The sequence below is a fragment of the Cheilinus undulatus genome, linkage group 5 (genome assembly GCF_018320785.1).
Source record: "Cheilinus undulatus linkage group 5, ASM1832078v1, whole genome shotgun sequence".
NCBI classification, from domain to species: domain Eukaryota; kingdom Metazoa; phylum Chordata; class Actinopteri; order Labriformes; family Labridae; genus Cheilinus; species Cheilinus undulatus.
In genome coordinates this window covers 17755936-17766135 of record NC_054869.1, presented here as the reverse complement: position 1 = coordinate 17766135, position 10200 = coordinate 17755936, and the positions used below count along the sequence as shown (strand labels likewise).

The 10200-nt window shown below is 39.5% G+C and overlaps 1 protein-coding gene across 1 annotated transcript; it reads left to right on the top strand.

Annotated features, from left to right (window-relative positions):
- The first annotated feature begins 13 nt into the window (after positions 1–13).
- LOC121509921 (heat shock protein family B (small) member 11) lies at positions 14–3617 on the top strand. Its single transcript, XM_041787721.1, has 5 exons — positions 14–241; positions 394–500; positions 3165–3233; positions 3326–3369; positions 3462–3617. Exons 1-5 carry the CDS (start codon positions 168–170, stop codon positions 3552–3554), a joined length of 387 nt encoding a protein of 128 aa, XP_041643655.1. The 5' UTR covers positions 14–167; the 3' UTR covers positions 3555–3617.
- The last annotated feature ends 6583 nt before the right edge of the window (positions 3618–10200 follow it).

Genomic DNA, 10200 nt, shown 5'->3' with positions numbered 1-10200 from the left:
TATTTAACGCGACGCATTGGTTGGCTTGGCAACAGCTACAGTTAGCGTCGGTCTTCACAAACTCGTGTAATGGAAACATTTTAAAAGTATTATCACTGAATCAGCTGTTATTGTCCTCAAAGTGCCAGTGCCAAAGATTATAAGCTTTGTTGTTTACGTCACTGAAGATGATTGATTCTGCTAAAACAGTCGTCGCTACATCCAGCGATGAGAATCACCCACCAGAAAACATCACTGACAGGTGAGTGTTAGCTAGTTTTTCATGCCATATTTAACAGCCGTGATTCGCCCCACTAAAGCTTCCGCTTAAGTTTCCTCTGTTCGCTGTTGTTGGATCTCCACCCTCCTCCCACCATCATTTGACTTAGGTGTTTGTTTGTCCCCCTCAACCAGAAACGCTGGGACGTTTTGGGTGACCACCGGCATGTTTCCTCAGGAGTTCATCATTCGCCTTGCCGATACCACAAACATTACTGCAGTAACTGTTGACAGCTACAATGGTATGTAAGCTTTAAGATTAGTGTGTAACTCTCTACTCTCTCTGTTTGAGAGCTGACACAAACTCCCCACAGCACATGGTGAACATAAGTTTGGACATCAGCGTCAAAACTTAACTGATAAAAGACTGTTTAGATCGGAGGATCTGTATTCATACCATAGTTTTAAATACTCAATAGATATCTTCAAATTTAAACATTACACAATGAAAATACAGACATGTAGCTACATAACTTTTAGGCATGTTTGACACTAACGATTTATCACAGTGCTGGACATGCCACAACCTAGGCCTGGAGAGGTCAGGCAAAGTCATCTTGACGCAGTGGCAGCCAAGGTCAAGTTTGACTGCGTTTCTTTTGTCTGGGCCTTTTCACACTTGGTAACCAGGAGAGGAAACAGACTAATTACATTTACTCCAATTACTGTAATTAAGTAAATTTGGGGTACTTTTATTTTTTGAGTACATTTTGAAATCAGTATTTTTACTCCCACTTAACTAAGTTTTAACCAGAGTAACTGCACTTATACTTGAGAACAGTTCTCTTGTTCTTTTCCATCTCTGTTGTCTGCACAGTAGCACAAAGCAGAGAATGATTCTACATCACATCCCACAACAGTTATGGCAACAAGTTATTTAACCCCAGCTGATGCAATGAGTAACTTCTCATTTCTTAAACAATGGATTTTGTCTTCCCTAATGGCACAGGCGTATTCAAAGAGGACAATGCCAGGATTCATCAGGCTCAAATTGTGAAAGAGTGGTTCAGGGAGCATGAGACATCATTTTCACACATGGATTGGCCACCACAGAGTCCAGACCTTAACCCCATTGAGAATCTTTGGGATGTGCTGGAGAAGGCTTTGCGCAGTGGTCAGACTCTCCCATCATCAATATTAAAATTAATGCAACACTGGATGGAAATAAATCTTGGGACATTGCAGAAGCTTATCAAAACAATGCCACAGCGAATGCGTGCTGTAATCAAAGCTAAAGGCCGTCCAACAAAATATTAGAGTGTGTGACCTTTTTTTGGTGGCGACTTTTTTTTTTTTGGCCAGGCAGTGTATTTGGTTATAATGCCAAGTAACAACAAATTGGAATTTGACCTTTTGTGAATGCTAGTTTGAAAGTAAAAAGAAACGAGGCATCAGTGTAGAAATTTTAATGGAAAATGTATTCAACAGCTGTTTAGATACTGCATTCAAAACCACAAAATCAACCTTAAAGTAGCATGAGAAAAAAACTATAAAAATTAGAATAAGTAAGTTATTGGGACTCAACATCAGAAGATCACAAATATTACACAATATCATGACAATCAATTAAATAGTTGTTGAAATTGCACAATATTGACATTTTGTCAACATCTGACGTGCTTATATTTCCAAACTCATTTTGGCTGATCCTGATATCTATTAACCTTGCAAAGCAGATGGATACGTCCGTTTACTTGTTTTTCTCTGGCAAATCCATCTTACAAAGCTCCCATCTGAACCGTTTGGGCCCACTTAGAAAGTGACAGGACCAGTCAGCGACAAGGGGCAGTACTTTCAGGCGCAGCAGAGTCATGACATAAACAAGTAGCAGCAATAGCTGGTGCAATTATGGAGGAAGAGATTAGCGTGGATGCTGCTAAAACACCAGTTTTATCAGAACTTGATGACATTTCTTCGTTAAAAGAAGAACAAAGAACAGCAGTGAGTTGTTTTCTTTTCAAAAACGACAAAAGTCGAGTACTTACATGTCTATAGTCGCCATGTTTTGTGTTATTCCTCAGTAGCTGTGCACGCACAGCTTGATAGCGGCTGCGTCACATGTTTTGTTGCTCTGATTGGCCCGTAGAGATGTGACAGACAGAACGTTCACCCAATCACACTCAGAGTTTTTTTCAAAGCCTCTGCCTTTTCTCAAACATTTCCTATTGAAGCTTTCCCAGATAGATGTGTGAAACACATCCATCTGGCATGTCAGGTTAGATAGCTATATTGTTACATGTAAACACATTTTTTTTTTTTTTTTTTTGTAAAGAACATCAAGTCTCCCTTAACTGTTCATCTTATTGTGACAGGCTATTTGTTTTGGGAGTAGGCATAAAACTAGTAAAACATTTCATTGTACAATAAATGATAGATGTATTCTTTTTAAATAAAGACATTCAGTTCTGAAAATTTAAAAGTGATTTCTCCGGGTCACATGCACATTATATGCTAGATGTACTTTCAACGGTTAAAGTCAAAGCAAGCTTTTTATGCCTTTTTGAGAGAACAAGCAGTACTGTAACAACCTGCGGACAGACAATGAGTGACCTACAGCCATAAATAAAACATAACCTATTTTTATTCAGTTTATTCTTTTGAATTGAAGTGGATTCTCCAAATTAAACAACAGATTTGCCAGATGGTTAATTCAGACAATTCAGTCAATTTGCTCGAAATAACACACAAAACATGTCTTCCACCACATTTAACACATTTACGATTTTTATTGTAAGTATCAATTTATGTCGGCCTTAAAATAGTATTCACAGTTTCTTTATATTTACTGAAAGAAGCTGGGAAAGTATTTCCTGTTATTATCTTAAAACAAAAATATATAAGGTATGTCATTCCTGTGTAAGGTCCCTGTTTAAAAGTATTGATAATTCTGTTTTTCTCCCTTGCAGTTAAACATCTAAAGATAGAAAAGAACACCTCACCGAATGCTTCTCATTTTGAGTTTGTCACAGAAAAAGGTAAGGGAGGCATCCATGTATAGTTTATGATTTCAGAATTTAATATCAAAGGAGAATTAAACGGAGGATGAAAAAAACTGTTTGTCTTGTAGAGTTAGATCGTACAGAGGGACATCTTCAGTCAAATACTCTATCGGTGAGTCAAAATAAAATCAGTGTTATATAAAAGATGTGAAAAATATAGCATTAAGAGGAAAAACACCTACTATATCTATCTTTCTTTTTCAGCTGAACGGCAGCAGTGCAACCCACCTTCGATTTATCATCACCTCAGGATATGACCACTTTGTGTCAGTGCACAGAGTCAGTGTGCAAACCTGAAACACTTTGTATGTATATAAATATGTATATGATGTTATTTGTTCATTAAAATATGAGTAGATCCCATGACATGCTTAGTCTGTTTTAATAACACATACACATAGACGTCTTCTCCCTGACCGGCAGCTGGAAGAGTGACTGGGAATCTGATTAGCCTTTTCTTGACTTTGTAAGGCAGAAAATAATTATGTCCAGAAATCCAAACATATCATCTCAATATTATCAGTTAAAAAAGCCTATTTTAAAACTCAGACCAAAATTCGGAAACTTTTTTGAACCCTTATTTTGTGTTCTTTTTAATTTAATGCTATGGATTCACTAATGGAGCCTTTTATCCCACATTTAAGAGTCCCTGCTAATTTCAAAAGCTGATAGTTGGCAATGCTTTAGAATAAAATGAACTGGATTGTGATGAATGGCAGAATTTCTTACAAAGGAAGTTTCTCTCTGTGTGAGAGATAGAGTTAATTAACTAATTTTGAGCAGTGGGGCTTAAATTGGCATCCCTTCAGCCCACATAGCCCCCCTCCCTTAAGCGGAATTTTACATCCCCATAGAAATGGTGAGCCATAGGCGTTGCAGCTGGGGGCTGGGGAACCAGATGGTTTCCCGGCCAACCAGCGAGTCTCTAAAGACTGCAGGGCCTATTCACACAAAGTATTCAAGCTCCCTCCTGTACTTACATCCTCCACATACACACTTCCATGCTAACACTAACTCCTATCTACCTCTGCTGCCATTTTAACTTGTCTGTAGCTGAGGGTTCAGCAGTGAGCCCGGACCCTTTGGGACTCCCTCCCCAATTACTTTGCTGACCGTGGAGGAGCTTGGGGATTTGCTGAGGCTGTGTTTGCTGTGGCTTGGACTGCATTCAGGTCTCCAAATAAACCAATAAAAATATGAAATACATGCCTGAGTAACTAGCCCCCTGATATTTTACAACAGCTAATTGCTTGGGGGTATAGCTGGGATATAGCACATTTGAGTATGTGAGTGTGTATGAGTAATGAGGCCAAGGTGGAAACTGATACAGTGTTATTGACTCATCTATTATTTACTGCTATGGAATATTTATTATAATGTTAGAGGTGAGGGCATTCTCCTTTGCAATAGAACAGTTTTATTTTTTGTTCACATTGTGAATTATTACACTTCTTGGCTGGGAATATTTAATACATCCCTTCTTTTGTATGTTGAACAGATTTGCAGAAGCGCCTCCCCATCACTAATGGATTCAGGCTCTTTTGTGCTTGACTGTCAGCCGATCAGGAGAATCACAGCAGGATATGAGCGCGTTATTATCATGTCACTGCAGGGGCAGGGCTAAATTATCACCCAGTGTATTCTGACGGCTGCCTAACTGCTGTCCAATCACACCCAGACATCTGCTGGACCACGACTCTGCATGTTCAGCTGAGTCCATACAAAGAGATTCATATCATAACCTTCCTCTAAGACCCTCTGCTACCTCCTAGAATAATTGAAATAGAAGATTTTCTGAAAAAGATAAACATTGAAAGAGGGAATATTAATAGAAAAACTCCTCTGCTGTTAAAGTATACTTTAAATGGCTGCATACTTGGTGCATTAAGACAACGCCAGTGTGTATTTATACAGTTATGTCAGTGAAGAAGAGTAGGTGGTATCTCTTACATGGTTATTTTGAGTAAGAAATCCCCTCACCCACCCACTGCTTTGACTGTTATTTTCTTTCATGTCAAAGCAGCGACTCTGAGTTTCTGTTATCTCCTCTGTGTGGTCCTCCTTTCATGTCAGCGACGGAGCCATGAGCATCGACAATGGGCTTTAATTTGATTTCAGTCTTGATTTGGCCCAATCAGCTTAGTTTTGACAGAAGCTGAGCTGGAAAGAGCTGCAGCGTGAGGAAGGAAACACTATAAAGGGCGATATTAGATGATTAGACCAGAGAGGAAAACAATCTTCTCATTATTGAAGTGTAAGAGGGCCAGGGAATGATAATGAGGGACCGACAGAGTATGCAGCTGACAGCTTTGGATGTATGTCCACCAGCATTCACATTCATCTTTGAATCTGCCATTTGCTTGTTAAGTTATGCAATAAATAGGAAGAGTTGTGTTTGAAGGAACTTTCTGTGGCATCCGCATATTTCTGGCAATATGATTTAAAGAAGTAGTTCTCTACTGGTCCAGCCTTAGGAACCACCACCTCCTTCCTTTATGAAAAATTTTTGGCCCAAATTTTAGTAAAATTTTCAACCACTTAAAGTTGGACCTTAGATGGAACCAAACATTTGATTGAACAAAGAAACAGGAAAAAGCATGCCTACAACTCACATCATTGAAGTCACCCTGGGAGGACTTGCATGCATGTTTTACTCCGTTTTCCATTATGACAAGCATATTTTGGGTGTCCGAACACTCCATCACCCCCTTTTTGATCCAGACCCACCACTTTTTCAAGAGTTCATCCATTTACCTTCCAGCTTTGTTGGACAACACTTAATGTATTCAATTAAACAAAAATTATCCATTGCTTTCGTGTGATGTTACACACTCATGGACCCAACCACGAGTTATTATTATTTTATTTTTAATGAAAAACAGTTGTTCAACTGGTTGCAATAATGGAGAGAAAAGCCTACAGAACCCCATCAAATGAATAAAACCCAGAGAGGAGCAAAAAACAGATTAATATTGTCAAACACTCTGCTATTCCTAGAGCAGAACAGTAACACCAAACAGACATCTCCTATCCTGACATCAAATATGTGTTAACCTGATCAGAATTGACTGTCTAACTTTACAGCACCAGAACACTGACAGCTGGCAGTGATCCTTATACAACTGTAACTGGTGCTGAATTTCTCACCCTTTACTTCCCATAATTATTGCAACATTATTGACCGAAAGACATTATGAACTATAAAAAACAGTCTATACTTTTCTAGACTGTCATCCAGAAAGCAGTGTAAGGAGAAGGATTCTCCACTAGGCCTACTGAAGATATACTAGTACAGTATGTAAATATCACCAAAGTTAAGTTCTGGCTCAGATTTTTTAGAACTTAGCAAATCATGGCAGTCTGGCTGCAGACCATACAGCTTAGATGTCCCCTCTCCCATACCGTAGATGTGAAACGCCCCCTCAGTAAGAACGAAACATACATGCTAAAACTTTCTGTTTAGGGTTAAGGCTGAAGGTAATGTTAGAATAGCAAAAGTTGGGAGTTACCTGCAAAACCCGATTACATAATGTTTAATGAAGCCGACCAAACAGTCTGCTGACGGGAAAAAAGCTTGTCCTCCATGGAAAACATTCTAGTGTAGCAAATGTAGCATACAGATCTGTTATCTGCGTAAGCTACACAGGTAAAGTAAGTAGTTTTTTAGTTTATTAGTTTATTTGACAGGGGCAATGCAAAAAAAAAACCCTGTCAAGCCAGAGTTAGCTATAAAGCTAATTTTCATCTGTGGTAATGTACAAAGCAGCTACGTACCTACGTAGCTAAGTTAGCTTAAGCTTTGTTTGCCAAAACTAAATAACATAGCAAAGCTGAGATCACAAAGAAGCTGTATACGCTATGTAGATACGTGATTTATGTAGGTATGTTAGCTTTGGTTACGTTTACTAAAGCTTGCTAAGGCTAATTTAGCTGCATTCACTTCTGTAGTAATGTTAATTACGTAGCTAGCATAGCTATGTTAGCTTGAGCTTAGCTAACAACCTCTGATCTTTTTCTCTGTTTTATGTAGGAAACGGTGCTTGGTCTGTAATTTTGCAATGTGGTTATTTCATGAATGCAACTGTCAGACTTTGCTTATGAATAAAGCTGAATCATATAAAAAATCTAAAACTGTAAATACATTGTACCGGCACATTATGGCACTTCTGTTCTGACACAGTGTGTCACATCAAGTCTACAAGAGGGGGCAACAGAAATGTACGGTCTGCAGCCAGACCCCTCTTGCAGTAGTTGCCTTTGTTTTAGGCTGTTTCTTGCTCTCCAGGCCTCTGTGCAGTCACACGACTGAAAACTGTGAAAACAGGTTAGTCTAGCAATATCTTTGTTGATGTGTGGATGCTCATACATGTTCATGGTGTCTTTGATTTTTTATTCTTAAATTTGCAAAAAGCTCTCCTTGGGTGTTGGTGTGAGAGTGGTCACATTGTATCTCATGCAAATTAAAGCCCTTTAAGCAGGCAGCCAGCCTTTCTCACATGTCCTCCCCACTCTCTTTCCCCACTTTCCTACACTATAAACTACACTGTCCAAAATAGAGGCAAAAAGCCCCCAAAATAAGCCTTTAAAACTGCCGTTAGAGTCCGTTGGCAGATACAGACGCAGGATACAGAATTAATTAGTTTATTCGAGCACTGATGCACAAATAACAAACATTTGCTGTTTTTCATATCACCTGTGTTGGTGTCAAAGCTTGTTTGTTGAAGCCTATTTCCAATTGTATTTCAGCATTCAGGCTGTCTCTCTGAGGCTTATTTGCCAGAGGTGCTCATTTTGTTCTGCTTTTGACTTTAAAACTCTGAGAGAAAAATTCAGCAGTTCTGTGGTGTCTTTGTTAACTTTTCTACTTCCATATTTGCCTACGTCTCTACTCTGAGCCCTAGCGTAAGTGGTGTATAACACTTATCAGTCACTTGAGTTGGAGTGCCCCTGCTCACAGCCCCTCACCTCACAGCTCCACTTAAGTCTGTCTGCCTCTAAATCTCCCCTGACCTGCTGGGGTAGTGTAATGTGATGGTAGGTAGTTGAATAATCTCAAGATTGCCACACATTCCTGACCGCTGCAGTGTGTGCATATATTTCTGCTTAATACTCAGTGCTGGCCCTTGAGTATTGCGTGGGTGGGAGTAGTTAAACTTTTGCTTCACAAACTGCTGTGCCCTTGTGAGAAGTGGAATAGATCCAAAGGAGAAGTGCCAAATGTCCAGGACTGCAGCGAGGAAAGACTGTTTGTCTCTGAGTGGAGCTGTGCCAGCTTAGACTCACAAACTACATAGTGAGAGAGAGAGACAGTACGGGGAGATCACCCTTTCCCCTTTGTTTTTACTCTTAAAATATTTGCTTTTATTGTATTCTATCCAGCTCGCTTTAATCCGCCCATCCTCTCAACACAAATAGAACTCAGAGTGAATTCCCAAACAGTGTGTCCTTGGTATCAGTCAGAGATGTTCTACAGTTTGCAGTGTGCGGTGGAAATTTCTGTACCATTTTATAATGATAGAAGAGTTGTAAACCTTGATGTAATACTGGTTAAAATAATCAATGTTGATGCCTGTTGTAATCACATCAACATAAAAAAAAATTCTTGGCATCCTATTTAGGGAACTTTGTTGTTTTTTATGATAAAAAATTGCAAACAATCCCCTACACACTGACTAAATTAGATATTTTCAGGTACACATATTTGTGAAATCAGTCTTTCTTTAGGGGAGGCCAATCCAGTGATTCAAGTTCTTCCTCACAGGTAGAACTTGAATTAGAGTATCACTGAGGGGAGGAGTCTCAAACCATATAGCTTATCAACAGGGGTGCCTCAAGGGTCAGTGCTAGTTCCCCTTCTTTTCTCAGTTTTCATCCACTCGCATGGCTTTTCTTATCACTGCGATGCAGACAATACACAGCTTTTCCTACCCTTTCCACTAGATGACACAGCTGTCTCAGCTATCTCCATCCTGCCTTAATTATATTTTTTAAATGGATGAAGGCATGTCACCTTCAGCTCAACCTGTCCAAGACTGAGCTTATTATCATTACAGCAAGGCCCACCATGCAACCACGGATCAATATCCACCAAATCTGCCTGAAATCTGGGTGTCATGATTGATGACCAGCTAACCTTCAAGGTTCATGTGGCCTCGATTGCTCGGTCTTGCTGATTTACCCTCTATAACATCAAGAGGATCAGACCCTACCTGACAGAGCATGCAACACAGCCCCTGTAATATGATTGACGAGTGCACTTCATTACTGTTAGGCCTCCCTGCATGCACGTTTAGACATCTAGAATGCAGCAGCATGTCTGGTCTTCATAATCTAAGACCGCTTATGTCACCCCTCTGTTTACCTTTCTACACTGACTTCAGCTCGTATCAAACTCAAAACTCTAATCATTGTTTACAAAGCAGTAAACTGTTTCTGTTTACCTGGAATCCCTCATCTAGGTCTACACTCCCTCTAGCTCACTATGCTCACCAAGCAAAAGTCGACCGATACTTTAATCACATTAGGGCCCTAAGCCAGGAAACTCTTCTTCCTAACTTTGATGGTGGAATAAATTACCCAACTCCATTCAATCTGCAGAGACACCATGAGCATTGCCTCTAGCACTACATGGCCACACCTGTGTCCGATTGGACTTGAAGCCCTTCGTGGCACTTACTAATGTTGATCACTCCTGTGTAGATCTTTGCTTGAGTTGTACTTATACTTTCAATAAGACAAAAGCATCTGCCAAATGACATGTAGCATTGTGAAATGTACTGTATATGTGCAACTTAGCATGTAGGAGCTGACTTGCAATCATTTAATGAAGTCATTCCACTCATAAGCACCTGCCTCGTAAAAAAAAAAAAAGGTATTATTTTTTGAATCTTTGGAACTTTTCAATACTATCATTCATTAAAACAGTGTTTCCCCCTTTTTTCTG

Coding starts and splice junctions, on each gene's coding strand:
- LOC121509921 (XM_041787721.1), top strand. CDS start 168: ATGATTGATTCTGCTAAAACAGTCGTCGCTACATCCAGCGATGAGAAT. Junction 242..393: donor CCAGAAAACATCACTGACAG/GTGAGTGTTAGC, acceptor CCCCTCAACCAG/AAACGCTGGGACGTTTTGGG. Junction 501..3,164: donor AACTGTTGACAGCTACAATG/GTATGTAAGCTT, acceptor TCTCCCTTGCAG/TTAAACATCTAAAGATAGAA.